This window comes from Marmota flaviventris, chromosome 6 (genome assembly GCF_047511675.1).
Source record: "Marmota flaviventris isolate mMarFla1 chromosome 6, mMarFla1.hap1, whole genome shotgun sequence".
In the NCBI taxonomy this organism is placed as follows: Eukaryota; Metazoa; Chordata; class Mammalia; order Rodentia; family Sciuridae; genus Marmota; species Marmota flaviventris.
Window position 1 is genome coordinate 109,918,340 of NC_092503.1, and position 16,308 is coordinate 109,934,647.

The 16,308-nt window shown below is 54.6% G+C and overlaps 2 protein-coding genes across 4 annotated transcripts; both read right to left on the reverse strand.

Annotated features, from left to right (window-relative positions):
• Positions 1 to 762: 762 nt before the first annotated feature.
• On the reverse strand, positions 763 to 14,173 carry Slc29a1 (solute carrier family 29 member 1 (Augustine blood group)). Of its 3 annotated transcripts, none has more exons than XM_071613349.1 (13): positions 14,021 to 14,173; positions 7,076 to 7,161; positions 5,151 to 5,232; positions 4,827 to 5,029; positions 4,607 to 4,746; positions 4,098 to 4,232; positions 3,907 to 4,004; positions 3,690 to 3,768; positions 3,130 to 3,254; positions 2,605 to 2,713; positions 2,293 to 2,378; positions 1,769 to 1,968; positions 763 to 1,420 (listed from the first exon to the last, which is right to left on the reverse strand). In XM_071613349.1, exons 2-13 carry the CDS (start codon positions 7,105 to 7,107, stop codon positions 1,309 to 1,311), a joined length of 1,401 nt encoding a protein of 466 aa, XP_071469450.1. In that variant the 5' UTR covers positions 7,108 to 7,161; positions 14,021 to 14,173; the 3' UTR covers positions 763 to 1,308. The 3 variants fall into 3 exon arrangements, with proteins under 3 accessions (XP_071469450.1, XP_071469448.1, XP_071469449.1); XM_071613347.1 differs by having other exon boundaries at positions 13,930 to 14,113; XM_071613348.1 differs by lacking the exon at positions 14,021 to 14,173 and adding an exon at positions 10,509 to 10,559.
• A 1,306-nt stretch (positions 14,174 to 15,479) lies between these two features.
• Positions 15,480 to 15,734, reverse strand: Mymx (myomixer, myoblast fusion factor). The gene has a single exon (XM_027950380.2). It carries the CDS (start codon positions 15,732 to 15,734, stop codon positions 15,480 to 15,482), a length of 255 nt encoding a protein of 84 aa, XP_027806181.2.
• Positions 15,735 to 16,308: the final 574 nt, after the last annotated feature.

Below are 16,308 nucleotides of genomic sequence, written 5' to 3' on the forward strand. Positions count from 1 at the left end.
CAGTAGCAATGTGAGGGTCAGAGATCAGTAAACAGACAGCCCAGGCAGGGCAGCAAAACCTCCTGCCTTTCTGAGACTCATACCCAAGTGCTGGGGCTGGAGGGTCACCATGACTAGAGGACTGCACTTCCCTCTAGCCAGGCAGTCATTCTTGGGCAGGGGTCTCAGTGGTAAGGACCCCTTCACTGAGACTCTCACAGTCCCATTCCAAACCACCCCTCCTTAGGCTAGAGTTTGGGCTGAGAAGGAAGAAGTCCAGCTTCAATATGAGGGACACATAGGCTCCTTGTTCCCCAGGAAGTCTGGCAGGCAGAGCTTTTGGTGTCAGGGCTGGGTGCCAGGCAGGGGAGAACCCTCAGGCCTCAGCCTCTTCCTGCCCAGTGATGTAGGAGTACCGCCAAGAGCTGGGGGTGGAGCTGGCCAGTTTTTCAGAGTTCATTGCAGGGACTGAGGACAGAGTTGGGGGGTGGGTAGAAGTTAAGATCAAGAAAAGACAAGAAGCTGTCTCTGTCTCCAGCCTTGTGAAAGGAGAAATGAAGCAACAAAGAAAAAACTTGGCTTTTCTGTCTGGGCCACAGTTCGGGTGTCCTGGCTGGAGGCCTGTCCCTCCCCTGTGGGCCCAGCAGGGGGCACTACAGCTCCTCTGAGGCCCAACCCCTCAGGCCCACAGCTGGGTCCTGCTCATCCCTCCAGACCCATACTTCCTATCTTCTACCATGCCAAGGCATTAAGCTGTCGCCTGAGGACACAGGGAGGCACAGAGAGGAAAAAAAAATTTTTTTAAATTTAATCAGAGAGCCTCTGAAGGCACCTGTTTCTGTTGAGTATAAAAAAAAAAAGGCAGTAAAATAGCATCTAATATAGTGTGTATGATGGGTAGGGATGGGTGAAGGGCAGGGGAAAGGGGCAGGGAGAAAGGGGAGGAAGCACGTGGGGAGAAAGGAGGGAGGGGAAATATCAGATCAGACCATACAACGGTCAGTCCTGGCCCCCCAGCCACCCCTGGTGTAGGCAGAGAGAAACAAAACACTTATACACGCTCTCTGAGCCCAGGAGCCTCACCTGCCTTGCAGGGACCAGTCAGCCATCAGTCAGAGGCCATGCCCCTCCTGTATGACCCTCAAGCCCAGTGTTCTCAGTGTCCATCAGAGGCTCCTTCCCCAGGGCCTGGACATCCAGGCCCCACACAGGGCATAAGAAAGCAGAAGTTGGCTTTAAAAGAAGAGAAAACCTTCAGACTACCCTGCTCATCCTTGGCAAAAGGGGCAGGAGGCAGGTCAGCAGTGCAGTCCTTCTGTCCATCCATGGTCACACAATTGCCCGAAGCAGGAAGGAGAGGACAGCCCCCAGTGCCAGGCCCAGACTCAAAAAGAAGGTCATGATGGCTCCCGCGGTCTCCGCCTCGGCCGGCTTTACTTTCCTAAAGGAGGGAAGGAAGACGACTCAGGGCTGACTGCCCAGCCCCGACCCCAGCCACAGTCTCCAGTATCTGGGGTAGGGAGACCAATCTGTCCTCCTTTCCTACCCCCACCTGTTTCTGCCTCTTCGGGGACTGTGTACTGAGGAGGTGTTTTCCATGCTGCCCCAACAGGTCCTTCCCACAGCTCCACCTAAGCAGCCCGGGCACCCCAGCCCTTACCACGGCTCTCGAGCCCCTCCCCCGCGGCCATCAGCTTCAGCACCAGAAAGTTTCCTTTTGCCCTCTTTCTCTCCACTGAGGGTCCCTGCTTGGAGCTCTAGACCCTGACAAATGCCTGACCCCACTCACTTGGGCCCGAAGCACATGCAGAGGCTGGCGAGGTAGCCGTTGGAGAAGGCGAAGGCGGCCATGAAGAAGATGTACCAGGCATCATGCTTGAAGACCACAGCCAAGTAGCGACGGGGATGGACGTTACACAGCAGTAGCAGCGGCACAAACACCAGCCGCGCCACCACCAGGCTCGGCAGCCAGCAGCTGTCCTTCCCAGGCTGCAGGGACAGGGCAGTGCCTCAGCCAGGCTGAGCCCTGGGTTCAATTTAGAGACCCTGGGGACTGGACTGGCCTCTAAGCCTGGTTACCTTTAGGGGGACATTGATCAGGAGCGCCCTGTGGAGTGCTGGGATGTTCTACAACTTGATTTGGATAGGTGCACACACACACACACACACATGTTAAGTTGTACACGTAAGACTTATACACTTAATTATATATAAATTATGTCTGGATCTTTAAAAAAAAAAATGGCCCCCTTTCTGGCTCTCAGGCTGGACTCCTTTTTCCCAGAGGGGACCAATATCCCTTCCTCCACTTACCCACATGAAAACAGCTGTGAGGCTCCGGCCCAACCAGTCAAAGATATTAAAAGTCAAGAAACAGGACACAGGAATGAAGTAATCTCCTGGAAGAGGACGGGGAGGAGTAAGGGAAGAGAAACAGACAAGCAACTCTGGCCCTCATTGGCCCTCGCCTTCCCCAACCATACAGAAAGAAAAGATGCTTCCAGCGCAGGGAAGGACAAATGGACCCAGAAAGGTCTGCCTGGGTAGAAGGCAATCCAGGCTCGCTCAACTTCATTCCCAGTCCTGCCTGAGACCCTATGTGTCGGGAAGCTGCAGTGTCCTTACCCCAGGCGCTGGTGCCTGCGATGCTGGATTTGACCTCAGCAGTCACAGCAGGGAATAATCCAATGGTGACCGTGAAGTTGAAGCAGACAGAGAGGGCCAGGACTGAGATCTAGAGAAAAGGAATAAGATTCAGTCAGCTTTTTCTTTTTTTGGTTTTGGGGATTGAACCCATGGACACTCTGCCACTGAGCTACATCCCCAACCCTTTTTATCCTTTATTTTTAGACAGGGTCTTGCTAAGTTTCTGAGGGTGGCCTTGAACTTGTGATCCTCCTGCTTTAGCCTCCAAAGTCATTGGGATTGAGTGTGCCCCACCACACACCTGGCTTCTCTGGATCCCTGTCTTCATGGTGGTTGGCATTAAAGAACCAAGAAAATACACATGCACGTGTGCACATATGAGAAAGAATCCAGGAATGTGACAAGTCTTGGGTCAAAAAGGGAACTAGAGGAAAGGGAGAGGGAGGGAGCAAAAAGAAAGAAAAGAGGTGAGGGACAGAGGGTAAGAAGCCCTGCCCCACATACATTTTTGAGGATGGCTCTAATAGAGGGGTTTCTGCTGGTAGCCTGAGAATTGGGGGTTGAGACCCCGGACTCCTCTTTGCTCGCTCTTGGCTCCTCTCCTGGCAGGTGACAGGTTGTAGAAGAATCTTGTTGTTGTGGGAAGGATGGAGGAAAAGACAGGGTTAGCTACAGTGGACGTAGCTTTACCTGGACCATAGCCGCACCCTAACTCTTAGCTAAGACCTCCCTTCCAAATCCCCAGGGCTTGAGCCCCCCACCCAGGGATTAACCATTCCCAGGACCTTCAGGTCATGTGACTCCCTACCCCAAATCAGAAACTGCTTCCTAGCGCCTTCAATCCACATGCCTGGGGCATCAGGGTCATAGGATCTCCCCACATTTTAACATTCCCAGCCCTCATTTCCTACGGTCCCCCTACCTCCACCCCTGGTTGCTCTGTCCTCCACTGGCTCATGGCTGCCAGCTAATACAGTGTGTCCATTCTTGTCCCCTCTGCTCATGTTCATGCTGCTCCTGCCTGGCATGCCGCCCGCCCCCGCTGCTTCCTTTGGCTATGAGACCTTTACTGATGAGGTCCAACTTGGTTTCCTGCTCCCCAGGCCCCTCAAGCTTGAGCTGCTGGTAGTAGCGGTAGAACTCCTATCGAGCAAGGGAGACAGGGAGGCAGAGTCAGAGGCATTGCTGGAACTCCTGCCTCCCCCAGTTTCAGTTCCAGACTCTTGGTCTAGACCCTGAACTTCCCCACCCACCAAACCCCAGATCCCTCCATTTGCTCACCAGCCTGGGCAGACCCAGGTAACAGACGATGGCCAAAATGACAACCACACAGGCTGTGATAAAATAGCCAAAGGCACTTTCTGACAGCTCTAAGCCACCTGGGATAGACAAGGTCTGTGATCAGAGAGAGGCCCCATCCCTTCTCCCCCACACCCCCCCAGGGCAGTAGGCAGGTGAACGTTAGGACTCACTGGCAATGGCGCAGATCATGGCCACTGAGGCGAAGAGGCCTGCCAGGCCCTGGCCACTCATGATGGGGGCTGTGTAGTTGGCGGGCAGGAGGCCAGCCAGACCGAACAGGCTGCCCTGCAGGATGGCGCCAAATGCTGGGGAACAGGATGAGTATCAGCAAGGGATGGTGGGGCTGGCAGTCAAGGGTCCAAAGGAAAATAAGGCCCTGTGATTCCTGCTTGCTACCAGTGAGGCATTTTTTTTGTAGTTTTTTTTTTTTTTTAGTTGAACAAAATATCTTTGAACACAATATCTTTATTTTTTTTAAATTTTTATGTGGTGCTGAGGATGGAACCCAGCGCCCCACACATGCTAGGTGAGCCTCTACTGCTGAGCCACAACCCCAGCCCCTCCCAGTGAGGTTTGATGCTGAGCTTCTCTCTGCCTCACACCCAGCCCAGCCCAGGCAGGTTCAAGCCTTTGAACCCCAACTGCTCATGACATTCGTCCGCTCCCGGCCCAAGCTTACAATTAATGAGTATGATCTTGATCATGGTGAAGACGAAGAAGGGCAGAGCATCCAGCTGCACCTTCACCAGGATGGCAGTGACCAGGAATACCAGCAGGATGGCCACTAGGCTGCCTAGGATCCGTACAGACTGGGGGATCCTGCAGGAGAGGCCCCGGGTAGCAATGAGGGGTGGGCAGGAGGCAGTAATGGCAGTGCTGGGGCAGAGGTAGGTACTCACCTCTGATGCAAGAAGGAGTTAAGGCAGGAGAAGAGCAGCAGTGGCAGCATGGCACACAAGGTCATGACATTGTTGAAGATGGCACTGAGAGACCTCTGTTCTGGTAAGGGTGCTGTGGGGACAGCTGGGTCCTGTATGTCCTTGCTCAATACAGCAGCATTCAAGGACACATTCTGAGACATGTCCAGGCGGTTTGTGAAATACTGCAAGGGTTGCAGATAAAATGTTGAAACCTCTGTCCCTTCCTATGCCCAAATGCACATACCCAGGCCCTGGAAGCCCAGAGGACATGCCCCCATGGAACCCAGTTCCCCCCCGTCTCACCTTAGTGGCTGTCATGAAAAAATTCCAGGGGAGCAGTGTCCCCAAGCCCAGCATGAAGAAGATAAGCCAGACAGCTTTGTATCTGGGATGGGAGGAAAGAGAAGCCAAGTGACCCGCCATCCTACCCACCCTTCCAGGTCAACCTGAGACCCCTTCCTCCCTGCCCTCAATCTCTTCAGTTCTCCCAGGGAATATGTGGAGCCCAGGGACTCAGGACTGAATGGCATGGCAGATAGGACCTTGGTTCTCAGCCTTCAAACACTCAGGGGATCCTGCAGGCTGGGAACCAGTGTGACCCACATATCCGGAGATGGTTTTGAAAATCCTGCTGAAGGGCTGGGGTGGGCGGGTGAGTGAGAAAACAAACAGCGAGGAGTCTTCTGCTCCCACCAGGCTGGCTGTCTGGAAGTGATTGTGCATCTGGGCAGGAACTGTATGGTTCCCCAAAGAGGATTCTGAGGTCAAGAAGCTCCCAGACCATTCTGGATCTAGCAGAACAGGAAGGTGGGGTGCCTGGGAGGCAGGGAAGGAGAGAGCTACTGCTGTTTTTTTTTCCCCCTGGTCCAGACAGAACTGGTTTTATAGGTCATACTACCAAAGGCAGGCCAAGAGGTCTGTAGCCACTGGACGTCATCTGGACAGTCATCTGGGCCCGGTATAAATAAAGACCACCCAGCTCCAGCCAGGCCAGTATTTAATTATGTAGGCCTTACCTACAAGCTTAGCAACCTGGTGCACCAGGGTCACTAAGGCCCATGGCTATCTCCAGATATGTGTGTCATACCCTCCCAGCAGCCAAGACTCACATTCTTCAGAGTTGACCCAAGGCACTGAGGAGGAGGCCTGGCCACGGGGTAGGGGAACATCACACACCTCATATGGAGAGGATCTTGGTGAGTGCCCCAAATAGATAGATCTGAGCTATGACAAATGCAGTCCCCAAAGCCTTCATATCCCCCTTGAAGTAAACATGCTAAAGGGTTGATTTAGAGGCCCATAATGAAGGGCAAAACTCCCAGGCAAGGTCATACAGGACAGAGGGTCAGAGGTGGGGTGGGAAGACAGGTGGTGAAGAGGGGAGAGGGCTTCAGGGAACCACCGCAGAAGAGGGGGCCAGGCTGGGGCACCGGGCTGCCTGGGAAGGGAGGAAGCACCTGGGCCTTACTTCAATTCTCTCCCCTCCATACAGCCCTGTGAAGTGGATATTCTTATCTGTTTCACAGGTGGGGAAACGGTCCCCAAGAGACCAAGTTAAAAGACCCCACAAAGTGGCCTGGTTCCATAAACTCTGGCGCAGAAAGAAAAGAAGGTAGGCAGGGGAAATGTGAGGGGGGTGTGGTGGCCCGAGGCAGAGGGAAGGACAGCCTGAAGCCTGGCTAAAGTGTGGCAGGGCTTCATCAACACTGTCATGTCCCAAACCATTATAGAGCTCGAACCCATACAGTCTCTCCCTCCAAAACTCTTCCTCACTGCTATGGCAGCTCTAACTTGAGGGAGTTCACAGGCTCCAGAAGTGGGAAGGTCATATCTAGGACCAGGGTGGGGTGGGGTAATCTGAGGCACAGGCCCCAGGGTAGTCCTGAGGGACAGGGAGGTTTTGCCAGATGTGCTCTGGAATGAAGGGTATTGCCAAGTATCTCCCCAGTGGTGGCGGAAGGGGACAGAAGCTGTGGGACTAGCTGGAGTGCAATACTGGAACACCGACAGGCCGGACAGGCTGCTGCCACCTCATGCCCCCTGCAGGCTCCCCTGCCATCACCCAGCCAAGACATGCATGGTTCCCAGCCCAAAGCAGACCTGACTCAGAGCTACCTGGCCACCCTGTGGTGGCAATTCCAAATTCCAAGGAACACTGCCCCCACCCCCCTGGAGACCCATTCCCTTGATCCCTAGCCCAGGTCCCCTCCCCTGCCCCCAGTACCTACCTGTCTTGAGGCTGGTGACTGGTGGTGGTCATGGTGCTGTTGTTCTCAGTTGCGCCTGGCTGACGGCTCCCTCCCTCTGAGGCTTGCTGGGGGCAGAAGCAACGGGAGGCCCTGCTTCCACCAAGCCCTCCTCAGACGCTTGTGGGGAGGAGGGGACGAGGCAGACAGAGCGGGCAAGTGGAGAGTCCCACGGGATCCCCTCTGGGTCCTGCCCCTCAGGACCACTCGGATAGACCCTCTGGCCCAGCAGGCCAGTCTGATGGGGCCCCTATGGCTGCTCAGCCTCCACCTGGCTCCCGGCCTGGCCGCTGCCACCGCTATTTTTATCCAGCAGCCGAAGCAGTTTATAAGCTGGGAAACAGGAGGGTGGAGAGCAGGAAAGAAGGAGGAGGAAGCATGATTGAGAGAGAAGGAAAGACAGTCAAAGACAGAGAAGAGATGAGAAGGGTCAGAGGCCGTGCTGACAATGGAAGGTGAGCTGGAGGACAGGAACAAAGTGGAGGGGACAGCCAGAGGCAGGGGGAGCAAGGCACAGAACAAAAACCAAACAAATCTGCAGAGGCCCCAGGCCCCCTCCGCAAGTCTGATCTGTCAATTTACCCAGGAGCCCCTGGATTCAAGGACAGGGTAGGCTTTGTGGAGCCTGTCCCCTACTGAAGGCACCTCAGACTGGCCTCTCTCCTAGGGGCATCTTAAACCTTTCTTTTCAACCACTGCCCAGAGGCTTCCTAATTCCCAGCCAGATTTCCAGGGAAATATTTCACAAAGGGTGTGGGGATGTGACCCTTCTCACAACCCAGACCAGCCACTCTGACCCCCAGTGCTGGCCCAAAGGTCATCCCATCCCCCTGTGAGTTCCACTCTAGGCTGATGTTTTCTTCTCCTTTCTGAGATTGGCTTAAAGGGAAGATTGGAGGTGTAGGGCCTCAGGCACAGACCCAAACTGCTGAGTCCCAAAGCTCCCAGCCACCGGCCTCGGCATTCCTCTCTGTGCCTCACTTGTGTAGGAGGCTCCCTGGCACCAGAAGGTTAAACAGCTTTCCATTAAATGGCCTGGGTGGCCACGCTGGCATGCACTGGCCCACCCTCCAGGTGAGCCTAGCTCTGGAACCAGGTCTGCTGCTGTCTGGAGGCCGGCCTTCTGCTCCCTGTCCAGGCACTTGCCTAGACTCACTAACAGAAGGGGAGAACAGAAGGGGCCTGGGCAGTCCCTAGGAGGGGGTCCTAAGGCAGGCTGGGCAGCAGACCTTGTCCACATGGTCCTGAAGGAGGGCCTAGAGTGAAAAAGGTGGTATGGGGCAAAGCAAGAGAGGACCCCTCTGGCCTCATGGGCCTCTTTCTGAGAAGCCTCATGAGCACAAAAGCAAACCCAGGAGATAAAAGGCCCAGAGCTGCTGGGGAGATAAGATTGCAAGGAGAGCCCCCTGCACCTGAAGGTCACAGCAGTGACAGCAGGGGACTCTGAGACCCTCAATGGGCTTTTTCACTCCTCCCTGGGTAAACTCTAGACTCCACAGATCTTCCTCATCCCTCAGTCCAAAGCTGGGTCGTAGGGGTGGGGGCGTACCTCCAAATGGAGGAGAAGGGCTTCTTCCAATCCTCTTTCAACAAATATTTACTAAGGACCTCAGCATGCAACCAAGCATTGTTGCTAGGCACTGGGGACAGAGTGGCAAACAATAGTATTGATGTCTTCTAGAGGGATAAGGACAAGAGGGCTCTGCTGGAGTGGAGGAAGGACTCAGGTTTTTCATCTGTACCAGGGAGGGACCCCGCCATCTCTCACCTCCACAGAGCCGGTGTTCCACCCTACCCCAACACAAAGGGCTCCTGGCAGAATAGCCCCCTCCCCTTAGCAAAGTGCATTAGGCTTGGAGAAATGTCTATTTTTGTCCTCTTTCCCAGCCCGGCCCCTGTTCTACACAGTCCTCACTCCAGTCCTGGGTGCCCTGCAATTCCACTGGGCACCCCTCCACCCCTGCCCACATCTTCACATTCCACTGGCCAACTTAGGTGTTTTGTTCTTGTCAGGTTTTGCCCAACAGCAACCAGGGATCTGATACCAGCTCAGACCATCTGGTGTCCCAGGGCCATGCCTTGGCCTGTCAAGTCTTGAAAGCAGCCACAAAATGGAGCCCCTCCCTGCCCCTAGGTTCCTAACACCTCTCAACCCAACTTCCAGGCATACCTTTGTGCTACATCAAATCTCCATTCCCCAGGGTGCCCTATAGGCCAGTCACTACTGTAGATCCCCTCTTTCTCTCAACTATCCAGAAGCTAGTTCTAGATTGTTTCTGCTGAGCAGATGGGCCAGCCGGGGTTCAGAGATGTTGGGTCACTTGCCCAAGTTCACTGAGTAGGTGAATGGGGAGCCAGGATTCAAACTCAATGCTCATTTCATTCTAGGTTCCTTTCCGGCTGGGCAGGGAGGTATAAAGACTGCTTCCCAGATGTCCCTGTAGACTGGGGAGGGGGGGGCACTGCTGCAATTAAAGGGAAAAAAATAGGCCTATAATTCCATCTATTGGGAAGGCTGGGACAGGAGTATAGCAAGTTTGAGGCCAGCCTTGGCAATTTAGCGCAACTCTGTTTAAAAAAAAAAAAAAAGGCTGAGAATGAAGATCAATGGTAGAACACCCCTGGGTTCAATCCCCAGTCACCCCCTATAAATATAAATAAATAAATAGAAGAATAAAGTGGGGGCCCAGATCATTCCCAGCCTGACATGAATGTCAGAGGTAGGGTACCTCATCTCCATCCCATCACACATATACATTCAGGCATGAAGAACTCATAGACAGGAGGACAAGTCCAAGGGTCTGGAGGTTACTAAGATGAGTGAGCCAAGGGTCGGTACAGGGTTGGGGAGAGATCCCTAGGAGGGTGAGGGCCCATCGCTGCTCTCCCCCGAGGATAAAGCCCGGCGTTTGCTATCCTTGTCTCTCATTTACTCTGTAAGTAAACGAGGACGCGCCAGGAACGGGAGGTCAGGGACAAGAATTTGGCCAATAAAAGAGATACTTAAAGGGACAGCTCCCCTACCTCCATCTGCGTCGCCCCCATCCCCATCCCCCTCACTGCGAACACGGTGTCCTGGCCCCTCCCACGTCTTGAAGACAATCGACCAGGATTAAATGTCCCCTCGCCTGCGTCTTGTGGAGGTCCGCGAGGCAACAGCAGCTTTTAGGCCCGGGAGCCAGGCCACCCATGCCCCACTCCGGTTGTGGTCCCCACAGAAATCCCCAGCGCCCAGAGCCTGGGTGTGCCACGTGCTGCGCGCTCTGCACGAGTCAGGCCAGGGAAGCAGGGGACCGGCGACGGTCGCTAGGCCGCGGAGCTGTTTGGCCTGGCCTCCCTCCCTCGTGGCAAGCTGGACGCGCCACCCCACGCCCGGCCGTCCCCGGCACGCGCCCACCCAAGACCCTCGGAGCACCTGCCGGAGAAGAACTCCTCCGCGCGGAGACCTGCGCGCTTTCTCTGCAGCTTCCCGCGCCCGCAGGAGAGCTTTCAAACCCGCCCTCCGCTGAGCCCGCCCCCGGTCCGCGCCCGCCACCACCTCCCGCTACCCTGCCGGCCTCGCCCCGCCCCCCGCCCCCCGCCCCCAGGGTCTCCCGCTTAGCAGATCTGCAAGCGCCGGGGCCTGCACCAGGACACCCTGCGTCCCAGGGCCATCTGGTCGCATTATTTCTTAGGGCCACACTAACCCAGCCCGTTATTAGGCGTGTGGGCCTGGAGGGCACAGCTCGACACTAGGCGCCCCTAGTCCCTTCCTCGCCGAGGCTGTGCAAAGTCCCATCCCAGGGACTTTTCAAAGGCCGGGACGCCCCCATTGCCAGGATCCGCCAGGCTCAGCTGAGGTGTTCCGTTATCCCGCCCCAAACCCCGCCCACGCCTCTACACTACACAGAGCCGCCTTTCTTTCCAGTGTCCCACCTTTTCCAGTTTAGATCCCTTCTCCTTTCGTTTCAATAAGACTTCTGTCCCTTTCACCCACTCCCTTGTGGGATCCTTACGACTCAATCATTTGTGACCTGTGTGGTGGGTTTTTCTTACCCATGACACATACACATGGCCATAGGTCCATAAACATCATGCCACCCACAGCTCTGACTTGAAGGGATGAGTGTCTCCGTCTCTGTCTCTTGTCTCTGTGTAGGGGAGAGAGGCAGAGTCCTCGGGCTCCCTCATGATCTACCGTTTCTAAATCGAGCACTTTGGAAAACTGAGGCACTGCTGGGAATGGAAGAGAAAGCCAGGAAGAGCCCAACATCCTGCACAAATCCCATTGTCCCAGAGACGATATAGGTCAGAGGTGGAATCCTTGCTGAGCTCCATATCCTTCCCTGGCTGATGGGGTCCGTGTTGAGGAGGGGTCCACCATGTACCTCCAAGGGAGGAGCAGGGATTCCTTTTTGTTCTTGTTGGAAAGTAAATCAGGGGGTCATTCTCTGCCCCTACCTCAGTGCTTTAGGACTATCCAAAGGTTGGAAGTGTCCTGGGGAGAGAAAATTTAACCTAGGCTGCTTACCCCACCCTCAATTACCCCAGAGGCCTGTCCCCTGGAGAAGTCATACACACTAATTAACAATTAGCGCCTGGGTGCCCAGCGGCTCAGGAGGCTGAGGCAGGAGAACAGTGAGTTTGTAGCCAGGTTTGGCAGCTTATGGAGGTTCTAATCAGCTTAGCAAGGTTATAATCAACTTATTGAGACCCTGTCTCTAAATGAAATACAAAAAAGGACTCAGTGGTTGAGGGCCCCTGCATTCAATCCCTGGTACCAAAAAATTACATCAAACAATTAGTGGTACTAAAATCATAGGGACACTTCAAAATCATCCCTCTCCCCAAGAAAGCCTGGGCCCTGAGGAGGGAGGGGTTTTATATAGGGCAGTGGGTAGAGGTGTCCCCAGCCTTATAGCTCTGGTGGAGATGATACACATCTTCCCCACAGCAGGAAGCAAACAGAGGGCAGGAAGATGGGGTGGGTGGTATTTTTCTAGGCACTGTCCCTTGGCTTTTGAGTGGCTCATGTCTGTCCACAACCTTGGGTTCCTACCCTCATGTTTGTCCGGTCTCTCTCTCTTCCTCACCTTGCTATTGCCTCCCCTTCTCCTTGGCCCCCTGCCTCATTCCCACCTTCCTTTCTGGCTCTGGCCCTGTGGGGGTGGCAGGACTGGTGGTCAGAGAGATCCGCCAGGCACAGCCAGGTTCGGTGGTTAGTGGCTGCAGTTGTGTGCAAAGGGGGCTGGAAGTATGAGGAAACAGGAGGAAGTGGTGAGGGTCCCCAGGAGACCAGACTAGGGAAGGTTGGTTCCTCTCCCCATCCCCATGGGGCCTGGCCTGCTCAAGGGATGGCAACAGCCAGGCCTATTATTGTTGGAGAGAAGTCTATCTGGCACACACCCTTCCTGGGCCAGGGCCAGACCCATACCCATCACGGTGGCCTTCCCAGACAGAGAAGGTGGCTGGTTGTCCACGCCCTCTGCTGGACAGCCTTCGGAGGCCCACTAACACAGGTCTGTGCCTGGAGATTTTCTAGCTAAATTAGTCAGTCCTCTGCCCAGTCTTGTGGTTCTCTCCCTTCATGGAATCAGATCTCAGTCACAGGGAATGGAGGGGAACTTTGGTCCTTCAGACCCCCATACCCACCTTATTCCCTATTCCACTGGGGACTGTGGCATGCTCCAGACTCCTTCCTCCCCTGGGTTACTTGTAAGCATGCCTCACCACCAGCACACAGCCCTCTCTCTCCAGGCCTGTGTCCTCTCAGCTGTCATCAACAAGCCATCTGTGTTTGCTGGAAATGTATTTGCTGAGCCCGGGGGGGGTTATCACTAGAATATGTGTCATGTTCTCAGTTGTGTTTGTGATTGTCTTCATGGCCTTTGTGGCAGGGCTGGTTCTAGAGTGAGGACAGTGAGGTGCTACCTAAGACACCAAATTTAAGGGATGCCAAAATCATCATCATCATCATCATGATAAATTTGTAATGCAATGTGGAATTTTGGTTTGTTTGAAAGTGTTGGGTATCAGCTGGGTGCAATGATGCAGGCCTGTAATCCCAGGTACTAGGGAGACTGAGGCAGGAAGAAGGCAAGTTCCAGGACAGTCTAGGCAACTTAGAGAAGCCCTGTCTCAAAATTAAAAAAAAAAAATTAAAAGGGCTGGGGATGTAGCTCAGTGGTAGAGCGCCCCTGGTTCAATTCCCAGTACTAGGAAAGAAAGAAGAAAGGAGAGGAAGCGAGAGAAAGAAAAGATCAACTATGTGCTGGGGTTCATGAACATGACCCTGAACATACTAGGGACACCACTGAGCTACACTTCAGCCCTAGTGAAATGTTCAAAAACCAAATTTAGAGCTGGGGTTGTGGCTCAGCGGTAGAGCGCTCGCCTAGCATGTGGAGGCCCTGGGTTCCATCCTCAGCACCACACAAAAATAACTAAAATAAAGGTTTTGTGTCCAACTACAACTAATAAATTTTTAAAAACCCAAATTTAATAAAAAGAATGACTAATACAAGGTCGAATTTTTAAATAAAGACAGGTGTGTACAAAGGGTGGGTTTTAGGTCAGGGTTCAAGAAGAATTAAGTCTTTGTTCACTGGGTCTGCTCAGGCCCCCGACTTCTGCTCTAGGCAGATCTCTGACCTCTGGCAATTGTAAATAGCTGAGATCAAGGAAGAGGGGGAGTCACCTTCAAACTCCCAGAAAACTACCCTCCCTTCTAGAAACCGCAGATTCAGAATCCATAGAGGATCAGACTGCAGGAGCAGCGTGAGAACCGCGCAGAGCCCGCCCCTGCCCGGCGCGCGCCTCGCGCTCCCCCGCCGCCCCCGCCGCCGTTCCCTGCGCACCTGCTGAGACTTTGGCGGGGGCATCCGGACTTGGCAGAGAGGACGGAAATTCCCAGGCCGGCGGATCCGGGATCCCTCCGGGCCTCCTTACCTCCGGCCTGAGGCTATGTCCATGGCCCCAGAGCGCTGCCCGCGCCGGGGTGGACCGGGTCTTTGCCGCCGGGCGGGAGGTTTGCAACTGGCGATTGCGGCGCCCGCCCAGCGATCCGCGGCAGGCTCTCAGTCCCGCCTGGCGCCGTTCGCCGCTCGAGGGCGCAGAGCGTTTCGGGACGCCGGCGGTGAGGGAGGCTCAGTGGGAGGGGCTCGTGGGCCGAGCAGCCAGTGTTCCGAAGGGACAGGGTTAGGGAACCCGGGACTCAGACCCCCTTTACTCCGCCTCTACCCCAGGTCGTCCTCTCGAGAGGCAAGAGCGAGTGGATGACCTCGTCGGGAAGCGACTGGGGCGGGGAAAGTCCTACTGGAGTGAGGGTGCACAGCCTTGGTGTCGCTTCTCTGGACAAGGGATTGAATGGGGATCCCGAGAGGAACCTGTATTCATCACTATCCCCCCTCTCAACCAGAGCCCAAGACTCAGGGAAATAGGATTATTGCATGGGAACCATAAACAAATCATCCGGAGGCTGGGATGCAAATGTGCCTGACAACTCTTACTGGAAACACACACATCCCCAGTTGCCTCCTTTTGGGGAAGGGAGAATAAGGAATTGATTTTTTTCAGGCTACCCCTCCCTATTTTTTCCTAGGTCCTTGAAGTCCTACATTTTTACACTGCCCCCTCCCTCTCCGGTGGCTACCCGCAGGGTCGCTTAGCAAACAAGTCTCCCGCTTCTCACCACCTTTAGCTGAGATGACTCCAAACTGACTCAAACGGTTTTTTCTCCCTCTGTGAGCTAGCAGCCAACCTTCCTCTAAAACAGACCCACACCATAACTAGGGGAAGTGTGACCTTCTGGGCAAAGTTAGACACTATAAACAACTTCAAGGTTTTGAAGACTGAGGTGGACAATGAAACAAACAGCCAAAGGAAGCCTCCCAGTGATCCTCTCCTCCAGCCCCCTCCCTACCTGCCAACCATTGAGGTGTAGGTGACAAAACTTTCAAAGGAGCATCCCAAGAATTCAACAAATATTTATTAAGCACTTGCTTTGTGCTGGGCTTTAGGAACAGTGCTGCCTCCAAAGGCAACCAAAACCATATTTTAAGGTAGGTAGGTCCCAAGTCTGGAAGACCAACAGTCTGGATTCAAATATCACCTCTTAGATAAATTGTCCTCATTTACCAGGAGGTGAGGTCTCCTCTCCCCTGAGGTCAGAGGTTGTTAGCAAAGATCTTTGAGAAGAATTGCAGGAGGAGGAAGGGGCAGTGATCAATTGTCTGTGAGATGCGGGGCATCCTTCTACAAAGACATGTCTGCTGGGAGGGGGAGGCCTTCAGGTCAGATCCCCACTGGACTGCCCAGTGGGCAGGCTGCTTTAGTGCTGTTGCCAGAACTACTCCTACTCCAGGAGAAAGCATTGCGATGGCTATGGCTGCTGCCAGGACGTGTAGCCTCACTTCTGGGGGCCTAACCTCTCCCTTCTCTCCAGGCGGTCCACTCTGGAGGTCTCCCCAGCATCTGGCGGGTGTCGCTGGCTGAGGATGAACAGCAAACAGCCTAGAAGAGCCTCTCGAACATCCTGGGAGCTCAGGCGACGGGCCAACCGACGCAGCAAGGGCAGGAGGTGCTGGCGGGCCAGGCGGGCAGCAGGAAGCAGCAGACGGGAGAGCAGTCCTCGCAGCAGCAGTGGGAGCAGCGGGGCAGGCATGGCGAGCTCGGCGCTGCGAAGGCAACGGAGGCTCTAACCTTGTGCTTCCTGCTCCCACCTCACCTGCCAAAAGCATGGGTGGACAGGAGTACCCCCCTCTCTTCAGTTTACCAATTTGTGGGTTGCTTTTCCCTTTCTCTAAGCAAGGTAGCTGGTAGAGGGGGTTTCACCACAGCACAGATGGGGAGAGAAAAACTGGAGCTAGAACTCACAGCCAGCCCTTCCCTGTCTCCAGGGGCTCTACTGTTCCTGGGACCCCTTCCATCCCCCTGACATTCCCCAACTTTTCTTCCTCAGTCCAGCAATTCTTCCCCAGGCAATTCTAATTTTTCTTTTGGGGGGTTCTTGATCCACCCAGACCTGCAATCCTTAACACCCCGGCCCCCTACACCCACCGATCAGTTCAGCTCTCACCAGTCAGGACTGCTGCTCAGAATCAGTCTCTGGCTGGATCTTCCTGCAGTGGAGACAGCCTAGCTGGATGCAACACTGGGTAACCCCACCCAGCTCAGCTTGCCTGGGTAGGGGAAACAATGGAGAGACAGCTGTGTTCTGGCACCTGGTACATGGAGGG